General features: G+C 44.1%; 1 protein-coding gene across 3 annotated transcripts in view; it reads right to left on the reverse strand.

The window, feature by feature from the left end:
- LYN (LYN proto-oncogene, Src family tyrosine kinase) overlaps nt 1-21590 on the reverse strand; it is a 110478-nt gene that overhangs the window by 22972 nt on the left and 65916 nt on the right. For all 3 annotated transcript variants that reach the window (XM_016126190.2, XM_016126188.2, XM_016126189.2), the window contains exons 9-10: nt 18062-18244; nt 15797-15873 (exon numbers count right to left, since the gene is read on the reverse strand). In XM_016126190.2, coding sequence (XP_015981676.1) covers nt 15797-15873; nt 18062-18244 — 260 coding nt within the window. The remainder of the gene's footprint in view (nt 1-15796; nt 15874-18061; nt 18245-21590) is intronic.

Below are 21590 nucleotides of genomic sequence, written 5' to 3' on the forward strand. Positions count from 1 at the left end.
GAAGCGGTCAAAGCTCCTTCCTTATCGCCTCTTCCCCCATGGGCTGCTCCTCAATACAACCTCAAACAAACTTGACCATGGCGTGAATATATAATTAGGGATAGACAGGAAGTGGAGAGATTACTAATGATGTTTCAGAAAATAGTTGGACAGTTATTACTATGGGTCAGACTTTAGAATGAGTCAACTTAGGTTTATATAAAATGGGGTCAAGTTTCTTCTCAAAACCTCAAGTTTTCCACTCTGCAAAATGGTGATAATTATAGTCCTAAAGAAATTGAAAAGGAGAATACTCGAACGCTCAATGCAAGATGCATATTACTACTACTACTACTACTACTACTACTACTATTATTATGAATAATAAAAAAACTAAAATGCAGATTTGGTTCATAATGGTGAGATGACCGACAGTAGAATTTATCTTTTAAAGCTAAGGAACAGTTGGTGAGCTGCTTCATGCAAGTACACAAGTGCAGCCTCAGGCGCGCTGCGTCCTTTTTGCTGAGCGGCTGCCACTCACTGTGGGAGATGAGTTCTGGACTCTGCCTCCACTCAGTGTGGCGAGGCTCCCTTACACCAAGTGCCTACGCGTGTAAAGGGTTTATCTGTCAGTGATCCCCTCTCTTCCCACTCACGAACATCCAGGATAGGACAGCAAATAAATGACACTGGGATTAGAAATCTCCTTCGCTCCTTCGCTCACTATCTCCTCTTCTACATCAATTTCAAGGCTACCACTAGGACCTGGATGACCTACCCCTTAATCTGTGGCTAATGAGCCATGCTTATCATTTTGAAAGGAGAAGGAAGCAAAAAATTGTCAACTTATCCCACTGATGGAGGAAACAAGAGAAAAGTCATCGATTGGCTCTTCTTTCCGTGCTTTTGGCAGGATAGGAGAAGTGACTGGTCACCTGAGGTAGAATACGACCTGATCCAGTACATCCCACAACACCTCAAACTGAGAAACGATTCACTTTACTCAAATGCCAAATTTTGGTCGGTGAAAACAAGCTGTGAATGTCAAGAGACTTAAAAACATTCATACTCTGATCTCATCTGGCTATTGGGGGGTGAGGCAGGAGGAGCGTGTGGGTGAATCTGCGGTAAATAAGGTGAAATAAGTAAAGGCTAGCCTCAGAAATGTTCTACACTGGTATTGATATTGGCAAAAGACTGGAGATTCTCTAAATGCTTATCTATAAGGGAATGTTAAGGAAATCGTGCACAATACAGCCATAAGAATAGATACTATATTGTAATAGTAACATACATGTTTACGGAAAAATTTTAATAAAATGAAAAACTATAACATTTAGCTTGATACACACAAAATAGCACACACAGTACAAACCTGATGTGTAATGAAAGAATAATTTAAAAGGATGAATAGTGTTGAGCTAATAGAAAAAATGGGCAGAGGGCTTAAAGAAAGAGTTCCCAGGAAAAATGCAAAAAAACAACAAAAAAAGAATAAATATAGGAAAAGATGCATGGCCTCATGTTTATTAAACAAACACAAATTAAAATAATGAAATACTCACTTTGACCTATAAGACTGGATTAGTCAGTGTTAATAAGACTCAGTTTGGGCAAGTGATGGAGTAAAAGATACTCTCAGTTTTTGGAAAGACTTTTGGAATAACTATCAAAATTTAAAATGTAGGCATACTTTACGTAAAGTAGATCTACAACCTAGAACTTATCCTTTAAACATATTTGTACAAGTACACAAACATATATAGAAAAGGATGATCACCATACACTATTATAGTAAAACACAAAACAAAACCCTCCAGAAAACATATAAATTGTTCATCAATAAAGGAATGGTTAAATAAATCATAGGGAATCTATACAGGAGAATACTAAGCAGCTTTAAAAGAATGAGAAGGATCATTCTGTATTGATATGAAAATATAGCCAAGATATATTAAGCTATAAAGTTGTAACATGATACATATTGTATAATTCCATCTGTTGGTGGGGAAAAGGCCATAATCTATGCTGGGATCTTGAAGCATCCATTAAAATTGTTCAGAATGGGATCAAGGAGTCAGGGTATAAGGTTTTTAATCTTTAAGCCATAGTGTAATTTGACTTTTTTTCTTTTTTAATCCATTATCATTGTTAATGCTTTAAAAAATCATTAGGCAAATAAAACAAAACATATAGCATGAGAACACGCAATAAAAGCCTGTAATGGTTGTCTTTGGGATCTTAGGATCTGAGTGCCATTTTCTAAATTTTTTCAATAATTCCATAATAAACACACTGAATTCCAGTGAAATAAAATAAATCCTATATTAAAAAACTGAGATCTGAAACAGAGTCACATTTTCCCAGAGCATAAATACTTGTTTTGTGCATGTAGCTTTAAACTTTGAAAGACTTCCAGTCTTATTCACTAAGTATGTATTTACATTTATATAATCATATCAATACATATACATGCCACAGTGAGTTAACAGCTAGGGGTGTAATTTAGGTTTCTGGTCATTTGTAGCTTCATTCACCAGGATGCTATGCCCAGAGGACACTCTTGTATTTAAAAGTCAATGTACTCCTGAGGCAGGGTCTTTCATTAGCCTACAGGACTGTCATTAATTTATTCATGCATTGACACAGTCCTGCCTACCTGCTAGGAGCTCAGCCCTGTTCTTAGGCGTAGCAGGTAACTAACACGGTTCTGCCATGTGAAGTTCACTTTCTAATGGGGCAGAAAGAAAATAACACATCAGCAAACAGATATACATGTCAAACAGCTATGATGTGAAGAAAATACATAGTAGGCATATCCACTATATTTCAGCTCTAGCAAAATACCTTAAAGAACTTAAGTTTTGTTAGGTGGAAAGAATTCCCTTGCAAGGCCCGACCTCTGGCTCTGAAAGTAATCCCTGATATACTCGTCCTGTGACAAATTTAAAGGAAGTCTGTAATAAGATCAGATAAATTCCAAATATACCTGAAACAGATTTGCTATAATTTTTATTTATATTTCAACCCTTGTGAATGGCCCCTGTGCAGGTTTGCTCTCCTTGGGCTGCTCATGCATTTCCCTCTTCCTAAGGATGCAGGGATAGGAGGGGGGTGCAGGGGTGCTCGAAGCGGCTGAGTTGGAGGAAGAGGCGCTGTCAAGCATTTTGCTCATCAGGCGGGATTCTTTCATGCTTAATGATCTGGGAAAACAATTACTGGGCTTCACTGGCTTAAAGGAGCGGGAGAGGAGTTCCTCCCTAGCTGCTGCAGCTTTCGGACCAGGACTACCAGCTTTCCTTTGGGAGATGTGTGACCTAGAAAAATGATGACTCAGTTCGGCACATTCTCAATACCAGTGCTTCCCGCGCTCAGCCAAGCCTTCCAGCACCTGTGCTAGTCCTGGGCCCCAGTCCTTAATTGCTGGTATCAGGATAGGGAGCCACCAATCTATAGGTTTCAAACAGGAGCCCGAGGTGTCTTGTGGTAAGGCAAGTACATGAAACCCTGCAACATAAATTTCCATACATATAAGGGAATAAAAAACATATGAGAAGATGGAACTTTTGAAAGATACTCTATGATGAGATGAACTGTGCGGGCGAACAGCCACCATGGGGCCACCAGGTCATGTTCTGAGTGAGGCGAGAGCAACTGAAGGGCCGAGAGGAGGAGGGTGTTGGTCCGATTTACGTTTTAAAAGCAGCACGAATGGGCTCTGGAAGGAGCAAGGCCTGAGGCACGAGGCTCCTTAGGCGGCTGCTAGGTAATGCATCCCGAGAGTGAGCTCAGCCTGGGTCAGTGCGACAGCGGTGGAGGACTCACGGATGTGGCTCTATTTTAAAGGTACACTCAACCGGGCTTGCTTCAGGATTGGATATGTGACGTAAGAGAAGTCAAGAATGATTCAGGGTCTGAGGCGCGACAGCTAGAAGGATGGAGTTACCGTCAGTAAAAGGGGAGGGGAGAGACTGGGTCAGCGGGTATTGGGAGGAGGACAGCAGTGCTCAGTCTGTGAAGCATTCAGTTCGACAAGACCGATAGGAGTCTGCGGGGAGATGCGGAGGAAGCGGTTAGCTCGGGGGAGCCGTCTGAGCCAGAGACGTCAACTTCGGGGTGGGCAGAGCACAGAGAGTGGTTCTAGATCAAATCGCGTGTTGTCACTGCCTCCTCCCCCCAGCGTCGCCTTCACAACCACCGGCATCCTCAGATGCAGGAAATAGAGTTTTTAATTAGTCAAAACTCTATTAATTAGAGCTTTAATTAGTTAAGGATCTTGAGATGAAATTACATCCTGGATTTAGGATGAGTCCCAGCTCCAACGACCGGTGTCTTTATAAGGGAATGGCATAGGGAGACTGGAGGCCGCAGTACAGGGGGGAGGCCGTGTGCAGAAGGAGGCGGAGGCCGGAGCGATGCCGCCCCAAGCCGAGGACACCAGGGGTCCCAGGGAGGTGGCAGAGGCAAGGAAGGACTCTGTCCTGGAGCCCTGGGAGAGAACTCAGCCCTGCGGATACGTTTAGGACTCCCGGCCTCCAGAACTGTGAGAGAGTAAGTTCCTGCTGTTTTAAGCCACTCAGTTTGTGGTAATTTCTTATGGTCACCCTAGGAAAGTAACACAAAGCTTTCGAAGAGATCACTTAGGAGGGGAAAGTGGAGACAGAGGAGGTCTGAGCACTGAGCCCTGGGACCTTCCAATGTTTAAATTTTGAGAAATGAGGAAGACATGGCCAGTGAGTGAGGTGGGAGGGAAACCAGAGAAGGATGTCCTAGAAGCCAAGCACGGACAGTGTGTCTGGGCGGGGGCACCAACTGCACCAGTCACTGCTGCTGGGCCTGAGAAGGGACCGAGGAATGCCCTTGGACTTCGTTTGTGGGGATCGCCGTTGACTTGTCAAGAGCTGCTTGGTGGAGTGGTGGTGGGTTCAAGAGAGAGATGTGGAGGACAGTGAAGACTTTACGATTCCCATGGGAATGAAACAGGAATGAGGGGGAAAGGCTCACTCAGAATGTCCAGAATGTCGTTAAATACAACAGGACCTGGCGCATAATGCAGATGGCTGTCACAACAGGAAAGAGGGAGCGCAAGCTTTCTGCTGATGGCGTCTCCTTTCTCGGGGAAAGAGACAGCCAGGTGATTCACCAAGAGAGGGAAGGGGAAGGAGGACGTAAGGTTTGGGGACAGAGGAGAAAGAGAAGGCAGGAAACAGTTGGCTGGGAGCAAGTGAGATGACTAGGCACCTTGGTTCCTGGCCTTGAATTAGAAGTGCAAAGAGCCGGTCGCAGCTGTCGTGTGGACACGGGGTGAAAGAGGAAAAGAGCTGGACTCAAGCAAGGCGTGGATGACACAGGGAGAGGGGCAAGTGGGTACACAGAAGCTCGGTAAGGACCACTACGGGCAATGGCAGGGTCTCAGGGGCTGGAGAGGGAGTGAGCTAGAGCTTCCTGCCTGAGCAGCGGGAGGAAGTGCCCAGGGATCCGAGGACACTGGCAGCAGGGACCTCGAGCTGAGGGTCCTGGGATAGAGGACAGAGGTCTGGGAATGAGGAGGATCAAGATCTGGGCTAAGACTCACTATTGGTTCTGCTTGCCAATACTAGTCTAAGTGGGATCTTTATCGATAAATGTGCAGGCATTTCTATAACTGGTGGCATTACCCAGATAATTATGGCATTGACACTGGGGTAGATGCTCGTCGAGTAATTCACAAGAGCTGAAAGTCCTGACTGGTGAAGAACCTGCCAGCCCCATCCCCACCCGGATTCCTGCGGATTCCTGCTTTTTTAAAAGCAGCACAGGCAGGCGCAGAGGTGGGGCTGCCCTGGGCCAAGGAAAAGGCCAAGGCCACAAAAGGACCTGGATTGCATATGGGAGTAACAACTCGTTGGCTTCTGCATTTTCCCCAGGGCAGGAGGCAAGGTGAGGCCCAGGGGGGGGGGCGGTTCCGGCAGTGGGCTGGGGAGAAGCACTAGGACAGGGACCCGCAGCGCAGCGGGATACTGAGGACACGTGCCCAGGTGTGGTGGAGGGCGGGAAGGTGCTCTGCTGGGGGGCGAAGGCACCCAGTTCGGGAGGGGCCTCGAGCAGTTACATTCGGAGACAGAGAATAAATAAGAACAGTGGCTGCCAGGGCAGGAGGCCGGGGAGTTAGTGTTCAGCGAGTGGGGACTTTCAGTTCGGGAAGAGGAAAAAGTCCGGGAAGCAGGTGTTTGCACAACAATGTGGACATACTCAATGCCCTTGCACACTGAAAAATGGTTAAAATGGTAAATTCTGCGCTATGTATGTTTGCCCATAATAAAAATGCAAAAATAAATGTATCAAATTGGTTCTTGCGACTGTGCGACTTGGAAAGAGGGTGCCAAGTAGATGGGGGGGGGGACAGTAAGAACAGGGTGGCAGGTAAAACAGAGGAAACACTTCCACTAAAAAATTACTCATGGCATATCCAAAATTCAAATACAGCTGGGCGCCCTCAACTTCTACTCGCCCAATCCAGCAACACCAGGTGAGAGGCGACTGTCCAGGTGGGAGATGGGCAGGTGAAGGCGAGGAGGAAGGAGACGGTTTGCTTACAAACTAAGGGGAGGAGGATGAAAAGGAGAGAGAACCAAGAAGTCTGCGGGTGCCCCTGGAGTCTGCGGGTGGAGAGGGTGCTGTGGGGAACCATCTTCTCAGGAAGCCTGGCTGGGAGGGCCTTGGGTCCAGGACCTCTGTGAGGACAGCTGTCCCTGCACACTTGGCTCTGGGGGGTGCTGAAGGCTGGGGCCAGGACCTCTTAAGAAGGGGTCTCGGTGCGGGGAGGGAACGAGGCCATGTGGTGGCCCCTGTGGCAGGAGCTCCTAGGGACTCTTGTCACCCTTGGTCAGAACCTCAGGCTGGCTGCAGAGGCAGAGATGAGGTGCCTCACGCAGGGCACCAGGGAGGCTGAAAAGGCAGTTTCCCAGCAGGGGACACTAAATCGGGGCTCTCCTCTGCCGGGTGGTGGCTGTGAATCTACCATGACACCCGGGAAAATGTACCCCAGGTGCCTAACTGCCCTCAGAATGAACCCTGAAGACGCCCTCCTTTGGGTGACCCAATTGAAAACAATTATTATATTGCATTTTATGAAACCCCAGGAGCAGTGTAACACAAAGGTCTTGAAGCACATGTCCCAAGGACTGGGAAGAAAGCTTCTTTCTATAAAAGGCTACCAAGCCATAGTTTTTAAAAGACCAATCATTTAAAAGTCACTCTTTAAGTAATTCTATTTCCTTCTTTTTTCTTCATAGAAAAAAAAAATCATTATGAACCTGCTTTTAAAAATAAGGACTATATAATTCCATTTAAGTAACAATAGAAATAAATTGTTTCAAGAGTGCGGCTTGGAGTGGTTAGGGAAGGACCGAGAGGGCGGAGGAAGCAGAGGAGAAAGAAGGAAAAGGCATGAAGAAGAGCCACCAAAGCTCAGAGAGGAAGCTGTGGAGACAAAGAAGGATTCCAGGCATTGGGAGCAGGGCAGGAGAGCCAGGAAGAGGATGCCAAGAGTTCAGCTTCCACCTAAACCGCTACGCAGAAAATGCGCTGGCCACGTTCTCTCAGGATGTCTTTGTTGCAAAATCCAATGGGAGTTTCTCCTTTCTGAATAAGCCCAGCCTCCTCCTCCAAGCGCTGTCCCCCAGGACCACGCTCCTGGTGTCCCCAGGCTAGCCTCCGCCTGTGTCTCTCTCGGTCTGTTCCCCAGGGTTCTTCCCTGAGCGGCCCTCTGCCAGCTTCACACATTCTCTCCAGGACCTAATCAAACCCCTGAAGTGACTGTCCACAGAGCCAGCCTCCCAGAATTCTCATCAGCTCGCATCCCTCTTCCAAGCCCCAGACCCTTACATTAAAACATCTGACCACCTAGGACATCTTGACCCGCGTGTCCATGGCACTTTGAACCCAGCACAATCAAACCGACTTCCTCAGCCAGCATCCCCTTCGTCCGCCCAGATCCGAGGCTCACGACGCCAGTCGCTCGGCTGCTCACTGCAGGCACCTGAGCCAGCGCCGTTCACCACGGAGCGATGCAGAGCGCCGCCTCCACCCAGCCCAGCCTCCCCACCCCCACCCCCGCTTTCCTCTCTGCTCCTCATGTTGATACACTGTGGCCAGGGCCATCTTTACAGCACAGATCTCACCACATCACATCCCCGCCTAGTCGTTTCGTTGCCCCCATCATTCTCAGAAATAAGGAGAACTGAACGTGGTTCCACAGTGTAGTGGATAGTACGTCTGCTTTACATGCAGAAGGGCCTGGGTTTGTGCCCCAGTTGGGCCCACGGGCCATGGTCTATGGCCACACCGCCCTGAACAATCTTGGAAGCTAAGCAGGGTCAGGCCTGGTTAGTACTTGGATGGGAGACCACTTAGAAAGATGGGGTGCTATAGGCATAAATTAAAAAAAAAAAAAGAAGAAGAAAGAAAAGAAAGAAATAAGGAAAACTCCCACCCTGTAACTCCTAGCAACCCCTGGCAACCTGCCCCAGATTCGCAACTCGGGTCCACACACCTGCCTCATGGGTAACGCAGGGAAGCTATTTGTTTGAAAGGTTTAATTCTCTCGAGAATTGGTGTGAATGCCCTTGAATTTTAGTGTCCTTGACCAAGGTGCTCTTGGGTTTTGGATAGAGCAGGGGTAGGGTGGGGGAGGAGTGGGGGACAGGACTTGGTGCTGAGAAACCTAATTCTGAATCAAAAAATTTTTGAATGAGTCCTGTCCTTTTCAGGATGTAGCCTTTAAAGATGAGCTCTGGACTGGTACACAGACCGTCCCATTTCTCCCCCTCCCCTCTTTCCTAGTCTCAGGTTTAGAAAATAAAACAAACTAAACAAGGAGAAAACAACAACAAAACAAAATTGTAGGAGCAGAAAAGCAGAGCGCCTTGTGGGCCCCCAAGAGTCAAAGCGGACGGGTTCTTAGAGCTCGCCTCTAGGGATGTGTGTGCGCGTGTGCGTGTGTGCGTGTGTGCGCGTGTGTGTGGTGGGCAGGGAGGCATAAATACATACCGCAGTAAATACAAACAGTACCCACTGACTGCTCAATAGTAAGATAAAACTAGAGGAGTGAACTGTAGCTCTCGTCAGACTATTTGCTGAGGATAAGCAGTTTTTGTTTTTCTCAGGTATGTTTTTCAGTTACCTACAAAATAGTGAACCGCTCCTCCTATACAACGCAGGAGTTGACGATACTTCCAGTCTCCATAATGTCCACGTCTCTCAATGTCCCCACTCCCATTCTCCCTACAATACATATCCCCATTAGTACCCCGTGGACCCCTTTTCTGTGCCCTTAAACACTAAGTTCCTTCAAAGACTCCTCTCTACATCCAATTCCTTCCCAGGCTGGCAGGGCTAACCCTGGCTCTTAAAGTTACCTCCTCCAGGAAGCCTACCTCTTGCTGCCATCCTACCCTGCTGGGTTCCATCTTGCTCCATGTGATCTGAAAAGAGCCTGCAGTGCCCGTCCCAGACAGCCCTTGCCACGTTCCTAGTGTGCCGTCCACTGCCCTTGCGTGTTACTTGCTGACCTCCTACACCAAGCCGTGTGCTCCTTGAGGCGGACCCATGTCTTGCGTATCCCATCCTCACAGCACATGCCTGGCTGTGCTAGGTACACGTTTGTAGGCAAAAAAGAGGAATGCGTGCCAGGAGGGTGAGGGGAACACAGGGAAGCGAGCCAAGCGCTCCAGACGGAGGTCAGTTGGAATTTACACTCTGCAGCCCGCTTCGAAGTGTTTGCAACCCACTATTAAATTGTGAGTGCTGGTAAAGAACTCTGCCTGCCCCGAAACCGCTTCAATGTCATTCTAGCCTTTAAGGCTTCCTCGATGACTACCTAAAGAAGAAATTATTTTGAGACTTACAGTAGTGCTGACCAGGAACTGCCACCCCGGACAAAATCACATCAAGCTAAGAGGCAGTGCTGGGACGCAGACCCCGAGTGCCTCCGCCGCCCCTTTACATTGGCTTAAAGCCTCCTGTTGGTGCCAGAAAGTTTTCCGATTGAAATTAAAACAATAACGTCTTCCGCCTAATTCGCTATTTTAAACTGGTTAGTCATGGTTCCTCTGCTTAAATAGACTAACACCTCCTCACCACCACCTACCGAAAAAAAAAAGAAAAGAAAGTTCCTGTTTTATACTATTTTTAAATGATAGTTTCCTATTCTTTCAACTGCCTATGATCCAGGACTGCAATTCTGACAGTAACTCTAGTTTCACTTGTCCATTTTGTAAGTTTTTATGGCCAAGGCTTAAGCCTCAGGTGTAACATTCGTTATATGAAAAAGTAGAGCACTCACATGCCTGTCACCTGGATACCACATTCATGTGACACGTTTATATTCCTTTATTTAGAGGAATGTCAAAATCTTACATCCATGTCATCTGAATACACCCCAAATCATTAATTTACAACTTCTGAGTGATGATCCACATAGATATTCTAAGTAGGAGGGGACCTCCGACTCGCATTAGAGTCAGTAAGTTAGTGGGAGACCTAACCTGTGCCTCTTGTGGCACGGATGAGAACACGGGCCCATCCGGTAGACGATCTTCCCCAGCCAGGAGCAGGTGTTCGGACACTCAGCTCAAAGCTTTCTCCACCATTAACACCATCAACAGCCCCATCTACAAAATGATGGTGATATTTCTCATGTTCTCCAGGAAGAGATAATCACCATGTCTGTCTTTTATACTGGGAATGGCGTCCAAGCAATTGTTTTTTAATGATGCACACCAGGACTCATCACATCCTGATGGCTGTGTGGCGCCTTCAGCCTGAGTGGGGTCCAGCTCAGATTATTTTATGGAATTAAGTATCTCTTTAGTGTTGGACATTTCCCCTTAAGGAGGCTTCTGTGCCTAAAAGTGGAATCGGGAATGTGGGCCCTCAATACAGAGTCAGGTATGAGAATTCCCAAGTCAAAAGGTGAGATTGAATATGAGGTAGGGAGACATGGCCTGGTGTTTCTGGATAAAAAGCAAACCATCTGTCAGCTGATGCTTCTACTTGCTACTGAATCTGACTCAGCGTCTTCTTCCTCAGTGTAGTTCTTCCTCCAGTTTAAGTAAATTAAATGAGATGGCACTATCAATCATGGGTTAATACTAATAAAGGTTTTGAAAACAAAGTTTGTTGCCTTATTATGATATTATTGGGGATCGGGGGTGAAGGACGGCCTTGAACTGGAAAATGAGAAATCTAACTTTCAGGTTCTTTATAAAGAGACAAAATGAAGAGACTCATGTCTGATGGTACTGGCAAATATTCTCGAAAGTCCCCCAAACACTTCCTCCAGACATTTCAGAACTGATTTACCACCAACAGACGGGTGGGTCCAACCGAGAGTGATTATGAGAAATTCCTAATCTACATATTGTTTTCTCAGTTAGTCCACACCCTAATGAGGGAAACCTCAAAAAGCTCTGATGTCAAAAGGCCTACCTCCTGAAAACGGTTGAGAATTACATGGAGGAGGACTGAGGTTTCCTACCTTCCTTGTTTTTACCAATTTCCTACTTAACTATGGCTTAAAATTTAATACTAGGGGACAAAATAGACATTGAGCATAATTACTACGTGATAGAACGATCTATGTCTTGGCAATTGAGATTTCGGGGGGGGGGGAATTAAAAAGCTAATAATATCATTAATTCTGATAAGTAAAATCCATAAAGGGGGAAATGCGTGTCAGGATAGTGTCAGGTGCAAAATGATCACAGTAGCAACTCTGATTATGGAACGACAGTGGGGTGCAGAGCAAAGAACCAGTTTTCTAGAGTCTTAAGACCCAGAATCAAGTCCAGCAATTCTACTTACTCTAGCTCTGTAACTTTAGACAGGCCCAAGGCCATGTCCTCATTTGTAAAATGTTTTAAGTTACAATATAAATGCTTTCAAGATTGTAGGGCTCAAATCAGACGATGGAAGTAGAAGTGCTTTATCAACTAGGAGTTAAAGCAATGTTACCTGTTGCCATGATTGTAACAACTGAGGTTTTTCAGTTTGTACTGCAGTTTTACTCATATGTAACTGTCCATTTCATTTTCCGTAACTGTTGCACTTCAGGGTCGTGGCCACCAAAGAGCCAGAAACGCTGTGATGCACTTGTCCTGAATCACAAGATGACTTATCTGACCTCCCTACTGCAACTGTGAATTTCCCACTTCTTTTTCCTCTCAGTTTTACAAGTCTACAATTTCATTTCAGCCTCAGATGAGGGAAATTAACACAGATTTTAACGCCTTCTCTTTCCAAGTTCTTTTTTTTTTTCTTACATGAGGCAGAGGCTGAAAGGGAATTATGCAAAGTTTCTCTGCTCTGAAAGTATCAAATTTCCTTTGTAAAGAGATAACTTTCCCATTTCAGCACAAAAAGCAGAAAATCGCTTAATTTAATACAAGAAAAGCACTGGGTAAAGCTGCGTCAGCTGGGATTTCCTAATCTTTCAATGAAGAGGAAGGTGAGTGGACTGAGAGACGGATTAAAGAGTGCGGGTTACACTTGGGCTCAGAAGAGCCTTTTAGAACTCATCCTGAGACAGGAAGTGATGAAATCAGCTCTCACATGAACTGAGAGGCTATCATGTGTACTCACCCCGCTTCCTGTCTCGACTGGCAAAGGGGGAGAATGGAAGGGGAAAGCAGAGCATGGGGAAGTAGGTCATGGGGGGAGGGAAGAGGGGGCCAGATGAGAGGCTGTGGGAACAGTCCTGACACTGCCCCTCACCCATTTCCTTAGTCTTTGGAGGCGGATAAATAAACTGGTTTATTTCTAGTCTACATCTTCCATTGTGAATTGAACTATACCCTTTGTGAACACTCGATTTCCCAACTCTTTGATGCTACTGACAATGCTAATGGGAGAAAGTATAAACGTATTTCATAGCATACTAATTGTTTAGAGTTCAAATACAAAGTGGACTTACATAGTTTTCTTCCACTTTACCTAGCTCCACTCTAAATAGTTAGTTTGAGAAACAGTACAGGAAAGGCTATATTATTGCAAATCTGGGCGTCAGGTACCCTCTTACTGCTTTGAGACAGCTTAATTGATATTTACTATCCTCATGTTATTCACGATGGCAAAGTGGCAAAGTTAATTGCTGGCACACGATGAGGAAAAGGAGGAAAATTTCAGAGATGACTTTCTTCGTATAGAGAGGTCATTTCAAAAACCTATGTGGAGGAGAGGAGGGGCGCTGGGTATACCAGTCATAAAGGGAATGGATGGTATGTACCACAGCGGGACCAGTCGTTGGGTGTGGTTAACGGAAAGCAGATGTGTACAGCGTGTGATCTCAGACTGAGGGTCAGGCCCCCTCCTCATATTAGCGACATTACAATAAGAAAAGCCGCAAGCAAATGAAGCAGGTGATAATGGGCAAGGAGACAGGTGGTCCCACTGGCTCCCCCTTGAGGGAAGGACAGGGAAGAGTCTGGGTGAGGTTTGTGCCATGAACAAAGATGAACTCAAAAGGAACCGGTTTTGTGCCGAATCCATTCACTTAGGGACTCCCTGGGTGCTGCTGACTGCTGACTCTCCCACTGACACCTGACACTCCATGCACTTAAACCAGACGGTCCACCAATTCTACCCAGTCTTCACTGCTAGGAAGGAAACCCTGAGACGGAACCAGCATGAGCTAGATTTGGTTCCCTGGCTTAGATAGAGACCAGTGATAGTGGCCTTGATTGCCCTCAGCCCCTCCTGGAACCTACAATTTGAAAGTCATGGTCAGTGCCGGGCTCTGTGCTAATTTACTTTGCAAGCTACAAACGTTTAGAAAACAACTTCTCCCCCCGACTTGTTTCTAAGTTGGAAAAAGTTACCTTCTGTAGAAATAATAGTAATTTATAAGGTTAAAGGGTGCGCAGACCTTGACTTAAAACCATGACTATGTCAAGATAAGGTTTTATGAGATAAGCTATGCAAAGTCAAATACAAAGCATGCATGTGACAAAATTAAGTCCTTCTTCAGGTATAGTGCATACCCCGATGAGCATAATTTCTACCCTACAGAACTGTAGGCACAGGTCAGACCCTCAAGCAGACTGGACCGGCTATAACAGGTGTCCAGGCCACGTGTCCCACTTTTCTATGTCCCCATCAGCCCCTTGCCCTTTCTGAGGAGCAGGTGTGACAAACCTTTACTACACTTCTCAACTTTCTCATCCAACTGGGGACGCCCAAATCACCGCCCTCATTTAGCCGTGTCCCGCGTGACACAAGTTTATCGGACTTCTGCTTTCTCTAGCTCCTGATTCCCCCTCCGCCCAGGATCTAGAGCTGCATCCATCTAAGTCGTCTTTCTTCTTCCTGCAGAGCAGTGGTTTTCAAACTGTGGTCCTGGGACCCTTGCAGTCCCATAGAGCCTCTTGGGAACCAGCCTGGAGACTCTGAGGGGTTAATAAGTCAGGGCAGCTCGACTCTTGCCTTCTTCCATTTCCACTGCAGCAATTCCGCTCCTCTCCACGTTAGATCCTGGAGTTCCAGATGACATTTGAATACTCAGATAAGGAACCTACTAAACTCACCGAGGTCTGGTAGATGAGATAAGGGCTGAGAGGGATGACTTCATCACACACCTTTACTGGAGTGACAGGTACTGTCAACCCAAGATTCTCAGCTTCTACCAGCAGGCTCTGAAGTGCTTGTGTCCCTGCCAGCTCATTTGATTCGACTCGCAAAAACGCCCCCATGAAGCAGGCATTATCATTCCCACTTGACAGACGAATAAACCAACCCAAAGAGGCAAACGACTTCCTGAGCGTGGCACGGCTGAGTGGTGGGTGGAGCCATGACGCAGAGGCCAGTCTTCGGATGTTGCAATCCAGCTCTGCCCACCACACTCTGCTGCAGAGTATCTGTTCTGATCCTACTAGACTTGAATGTACTCATTCATTCCTTTGATCTCATCTCCCAAGGCCATATCAATTTCCTAACTAAAAGAGGGTCTGAGGGAAGAAGTGGGAGTAAGAAATGAAGATCGTAAAAGCCACCCTTTCTTAGAACTTGTAGGAATCTCTTGTGCTACTTTGGGTTTTATGGCACATAGCCTTCCTAACATGAACCACCCATGGCCAATACTGAGAAACAAGCAAATTACTGAACACGACTAATGAATACAATAAAACTATTCAAAGTTAGTAGCCGGCATCATTCAAATGTGCATTTCCTTGATATACCAGGTACATTGCTGTGTTTCTGGCTAACTTCTCTCCACTCTTAAATACACTTCTGAAAATGTATGATTCCAACATAAACAAATTTGCGACTCGTAAGCTAGTTCTAGAAATATTATAAATGAATACATCTCAGAATCCTAAAGACATATCCAATAGGAAAGACTGAAAGGGGGTAGAGTAGAAAGAGGAATACTGTTTCTCTGTTTTCAAGAACACTGAGCACTTAAAAGTATCAGTATGTTAGCTTAGTAACGTGAACACCATACATGCATCATTAGAAGGTGCCGTGTGCTTATACTGCCTGGAATTGCTTCTATAAAATGCAGTGCAAAGTGACCAATTTAGCTACATTTTCTTCTATCGCTTGTGCAGAAACGGACATAAGTATAAAAAGATCGACTTGTATCGATGACACTCAAGTCCAAACTCGACACGTGCACGCACATTCTGTGTGAGACACCCAGTATTGTCTCTAAGGAAGTATACTCATAATCACTACTGGGAAGCAGAAATGTCATCTCCGGAAACAACAATTTCATCATGAATCTGAAGCAGGGAGGGCTTTAGAAATTTACACGAATACTGGCTTTTTCATACTTCACCTGAGCAGAAAAGTCGATTAGCTTGGGGAGCAGCACTTTGCCCCCTTCATCACTCTTCAGGAAATCCAGCAAACTGCCTGTCGACAGATAAACAACAAGTTAGTATCGTTCAAACACAAAAGAAAAAAATCCAAATAAAATTCAAATCATCATTACCATGGTGGGAGGAACTCCATGAAATGACTGGTTTTGAAATTCTATAGGGTCATAGTGCCTTTTCCTGATGTTGGTCAAAACCAGACCCCCCTAACCTGTTTGTTACCTTTGACCTGACGTGAAATGTACCTGTGCTCCAGGTAAGAAAGGGTGATGGCGGACACTTCTTTTCTTGCTACAGGTGTCTGAGAGCAATGCATTTCAGAGCACTTTGTACTTGCCACCAAGGTACAGGTACTGCAGCCACTTGGTCTTTAGAGCTTCTCTGAGACAGAAACCACCAGGCCCTCATAGCAGGCCTGCCCTTAGCTGCTACGCAGCTGGGTTGGCTCTGTCTGTGTCCAGGAAAAGCACAGAACTCAGCACATGCCCTAGGTGCTCAAGGAGTATTTGATGAACAAACTGTGCTTAGAAAAAAGTTACACCTACATAAAAGGGAATGTGCCCACAGAAAACTCTCCTGCTTCCTCTGGCTTCATCTCTAAAACAAGACCTGCTTTTCTCCTTAGAACTTAAAGTGTTGACCTGAGGGCAGCCTTGGAAAGCTACTTACCTGGTCTAAGTCCCTGTAAAGGGGGCACGTCCCAATAATTCTATCAGTCCTTGTGAGGACGGATTAAAGCACCTGCTTGGCAGGTGATTATTGCTCAATAAATGTTCTGCTACCTCATCTACAGCGTGGAACAGGGTACTTAGCTCTCAGACTGCTGAAAAGATTGAGCGAGATCACCGAAGGGAGGTTTCAAGAACAGTGGTATATAGTAAATGCTCAATAAAGTCTGGCATTATTATCAAGAGAAACTCATATTTACATTTATGATTAAGAATACTATTAGTTAATTAATTCAACTAGTATTTACTGAACTCCTATTAAGTGTATAATCCTAAAACTGGTTTCCGAGCTATAATAACCTGAGCCATAGGGGCTAGGTTTTTTCTTTTTTCTTCCTTCTTTCTTGGGAGGGGAGGAAAGGAGGCGATTGGACAAGGAAGGGAAGGAGGGGAAGGCAGAGGGAGGGAGGGAGGGAGGGAGGGAGGGAAGGAGGGAGGGAGGGAGGGGAGGGAGGGAGGGAAGGAAGGAGGAGGAAGAAGGAAGGAGGAAAGGAAGAGGAAGGAAGGAAGGGCAGGAGGAAGGAAGAAGGAAGGGAAGGAAGGAAGGAGGGAGGGAGGAGAGGAAGAACAGACAAGAACGGAAGAAGGCAAGGAAGGAATGTACGATCAGGACTAGCCTTCCTACTTCCTTCATTTGTTTCTTTCTCTTTCTTTCTTTCTTTCTTTCTTTCTTTCTTTCTTTCTTTCTTTCTTTCTTCTTTCCTTTTCTTTTTTTAATTATGTACTTTTTTAGAAGGAATCTGAGAGATTCATAGTCTAGAGTATTAACACATATTAAGAAACTATTCATTTTTCTAACCTATTCAGTGATAACATCACACTATAATCTCCATTATGTATGAAATGGTGGTTAATTCTGGATTACTGCTTATGTTTCTTTTCTACCTTCCTTCCTCCTGAAGATTTTAAAACAATCTTACTAGTATCTCTGGAACTGGAGGAAGAAGGATGATGATTCAAACCCTTTTATCTGATGGTGAAAGCAACATGAGAAAAGATGGTTGCTTGAAAGAGACCTCTTCTGTGATTCTACGATTACGGAGGAATTCAACCTCAACAAGTTTTAACAATGTTAATGTTTTAAAGTGATACCCTAAACATTTAGATAATGCTAAAGAGGAAAACAAACCAGTTTTAGGATTTTGAAAACTCATATTTAAATATATAATAAAAATATTCTTATTTAAAATATATATTTATTTATTTGACAGGTATTTACTGGTGGCCTAGTAGGTATTGGGCGCTGTTTTGGAGGCTAATATAAATACAGAGGTGAATGCACAGAGAATAAGAAAACTATGTATTAATTTTATAACATGGATTACTTACGAGGGGGCGGTTTATGAAATTGCTTTGTTTTCTCATATTTTCTGATTTTTCGGTGGTAAGCATGCTGTTTTGCAATGAAAATTGTTTGAGTTTTACCTGAACATTTAAACATGTTACTTCTCAGGTTTAAGCCTTTTAACAGCACTGGGCTTGGGGGGGGCGCCTCACCCTTGGCCATGTACTCCGTGATGATGTAGATGGGCTCCTCTTTGGTCACCACTGCGTACAGCCTCACCAGCTTGTCGTGCTGCAGGGTCTTCATGAGGTTTGCTTCTTCCAGAAATGCTTGCACAGACATAGTGCCTGGTTTCAGGGTTTTTACGGCTACTTTGGTGCTATTGTTATAGTAACCTAGGAAGAAAGAAGAAGGGAGGACATGCTTTACCACATGGAAAATCCAAAAGCTTCATGTGGAGTTAGAAGAAAATTGTGTTACAGATAGAAAACAACTTACATAAAATTCTATATAGTGTTAACATTAGGGAAGGCTGAGTAAAGGATATATGGGAATTGTCTGAACCACCTTTATAAAAAAAATCTAAAATTATTCCAATAGCTAAAGTTTTTATAAAGCAATAGTTTTTTGTTTTTTTTTTTTTTAAAACTCTGTATGTATTCCATCATGGGGACTAAGATTTTCCCTGAATTAATAAAATGTTCTTTATTCAAGACAGGAAAAACAAAAAGAAACAAAAAAACACCAAAGGTCTATGTACTTTTGCACAAACACACACACATACACACGCACAGACAATAGTTTGGAAGAAAATACATCAAAATATGCCAAATACTGGCTATCTGCAATGGTGGAATAATGGTGGTTTTAATTTTGTTCTCAATACCTTTAACTACTTAACAAATATTCTATGGTGAATATGCATTATTTTTACAATAAAAAAAAAGCTGTGCGCTTAAAAATTAATTGTCTATGCTAACTTTAAAGTATGATATACTGAAATCAGATGAGCATTTCCCAAAGTTTCCAAAGAGAACGGGACTTGGGTGATTCTCCATGGACAAAGGGCGCTGTGCCGAGGCCTGGGAAACACTGCCTGCCAGCGCACCCCACCCCCACCCCGCCCATGCCCAGCAGAGGCAGCAGAAGCATCAGAGCCCTTCAGTGAAGAAACCTGTCTGACTTGGCAAACCTCAGCATTTCCCACACTTTCTTGACCACGGAACACTTTTTCATGAACCTTTCCACACTCCCTGGAACACACTTCGGTAAATACTAACACAGCATGGTTCCCCCAAGGCACCACTTCTCTGGGACCTGCCTCAATCATGTGCTAAATTCTCAGTCTGGTTTTCCTCTGGGAAAGCTTTTCCTCATTGGTTTTTGCAAAGCAGAAATATATATAATCACATTCTCCTTTCCTCTCCTTTCCTCTGTTTTTCTTGGAAGTGAGAAAAATAAAACTGAGCAGAGAGTGGCATTTCATTGCCACCAGGAACCTCCCTGAAGATTAGCTCTACCTGGTGTGTCACAGCTGTATAGTACCTGCTCTAAGAAAAAATGCAACTCTAAAAAAGGGTGAGGTATAGTGTCTGGTCCCCCTTCTTAGGTCACACAGTAATCTGGGTATATATAGCATAGAGAGATGACTAAAATGTGCTCAGTGAGACATCAACAATGACTGTCTCTGAATGGTCGAATTTGGGGTGACATTTACATTCTTCTGTTTTTTCTATTTTGATTAAATTCGTGAATGAATACAGCCATCCCCCCTTATCTGTGGTTGGCTTTCTGTAGTTTCAGGTACCCACAGTTAACTGGGGTCCAAAAATGTTACATAGAAAATTCCAGAAATTAACCATTCATAAGTTTTAAATTTTGCGCTATATTAGTAGCCTGATGAAATCTCACATTGTCCCGTTGTTCACCCCGATGTGACTCATCCCTCTCTCCAGTGCCCCCACGCTGCAGACACTCCTCGCCCATTAGTCACTTAGTAACCATCTTGGTTATCAGATCAACTGTCAATTGTATGGCAGTATCCAAGTCACCCTTATTTTACTTAATAATGGCCCCAAGTGCGAGAGTAGTGATGTTGGCAATTCCAATATGCCAAAGAGAAGCTGCAAGTTGCTTCCTATAAGTGAAAAGATATGAGCGTATAGGAAAAAACGTAGTATGTGTAGGGTCTGGTACTAGCTGCGGTTTCAGGCCTCTCCTGTGGGTAAGGGAGGACTACTGTGTGTGTCCTTTTTTTGTTTTTTTTTACAAAAGGAATTATTTTTAAAAATAAAATAATTGTGTTTCTATTTCTATATCTTCAAAATGGGCAAGAAAAAGTATTAGTTTATAGCTAACAGTCAATTCTAGTAAATATTTTCTGATCATTAACACTGATTTCTCTGTTAAAATTTTTCCTTTTATATTTCACTTTGATTTGTACCTAGTAGTAGCTTGTACTCCAGTAAAACGAAGAATGAGGTATACAAAATAAAATAAGCATTAGAACATGTGAATAAGAAAACTGACAAAATACTGTCCTAGCTCATTTTTAAAAGCCACAACCTACACAAAATAATGAGATTGTGAATAAATTAAATTGATTTTCTAACTAAATGCATAATTATAAACAATATAACCTTTTCCTATGGCTCTTAAGAGTAAATTTAAAGTAAATTTCACTACCAAAAATCTTTTAATATTACATTTTAATCAAGAATATTCCATCATAAATTGGTTTAAAAGTTTATAAACACGTCCTCAGTTACAAGAATATATCTGTGGCAAAGCAGCAAAAAATACATTCTCTTTGATAAATGTAATTGACAAAGACTAGTATTCAGCATATATAAAGAATTCCTACAAATCAATAAGAAAAATATCCGAATGACTAATACACATGTGAAAGGAACTCAATCTTATTAGTAATCACAGAAATGCAAATAAAGCCATTGGGAGAAACCACCACCCACTTGACAAAAAGCAGAAGCGCATGCCCCTTGCTAGGGAAACTGGCAGCTCCCACTGGCCCTTTTCTGTACTTTTTTTGAACATCACTGAAATTCAGCTGTAAAGCTTCTGGCTTTAACAATATTCCCAAGGGGCCCATGAAGGCTGTTGACAGAGCAGCCTCCATTTAAGTGTAATTATCTTGAGTGAACACACTCACACACACAGACACACACACACACGCACACATACACACACACACAGATGGGCTGTGCTCTTGTATGTTGCTGGTGAGGATCTAAACTGGGACAAGCACTTGGGAAACTAAGCTGGCAGTATTTAGTAGACTTGAAGATTCAGACTCCTATGATCTAGCAAGCCCAGTCCTGGTCACCCTAGATGAACTCATGTACCCTTGGCAGCAGCACAGAAATGTTCGTAGCAGCCAAAACCAGAGAAGCACTCCATTCCATCAACAAATAATGGAATCACTGAATAAACTGTTGTACATCTTGAATATAAATTCAACACCATACTATATATAAAATAGGATGAATAAACTTTGCTACACCCCACACATGAATGAGTGAACTCACAAGCATAATGCTGACTAAAAAGAGGCAAGACATAATAAAAGAGTACATTTGGTCTGACTCATTTATATAAAGTTCAAAAACAGGCAAAACTAAACTCTATTGTTTGGGGATGTACACCCCCACATACAAAAGTAGCAGAACTGTAAAGAAAAGCCAGGACATCATCACAAAGGTCAAAAGAGCAGCTGCCTTTGGG

Source organism: Rousettus aegyptiacus, unplaced genomic scaffold (genome assembly GCF_014176215.1).
Source record: "Rousettus aegyptiacus isolate mRouAeg1 unplaced genomic scaffold, mRouAeg1.p scaffold_m13_p_15, whole genome shotgun sequence".
Taxonomy (NCBI): Eukaryota; Metazoa; Chordata; class Mammalia; order Chiroptera; family Pteropodidae; genus Rousettus; species Rousettus aegyptiacus.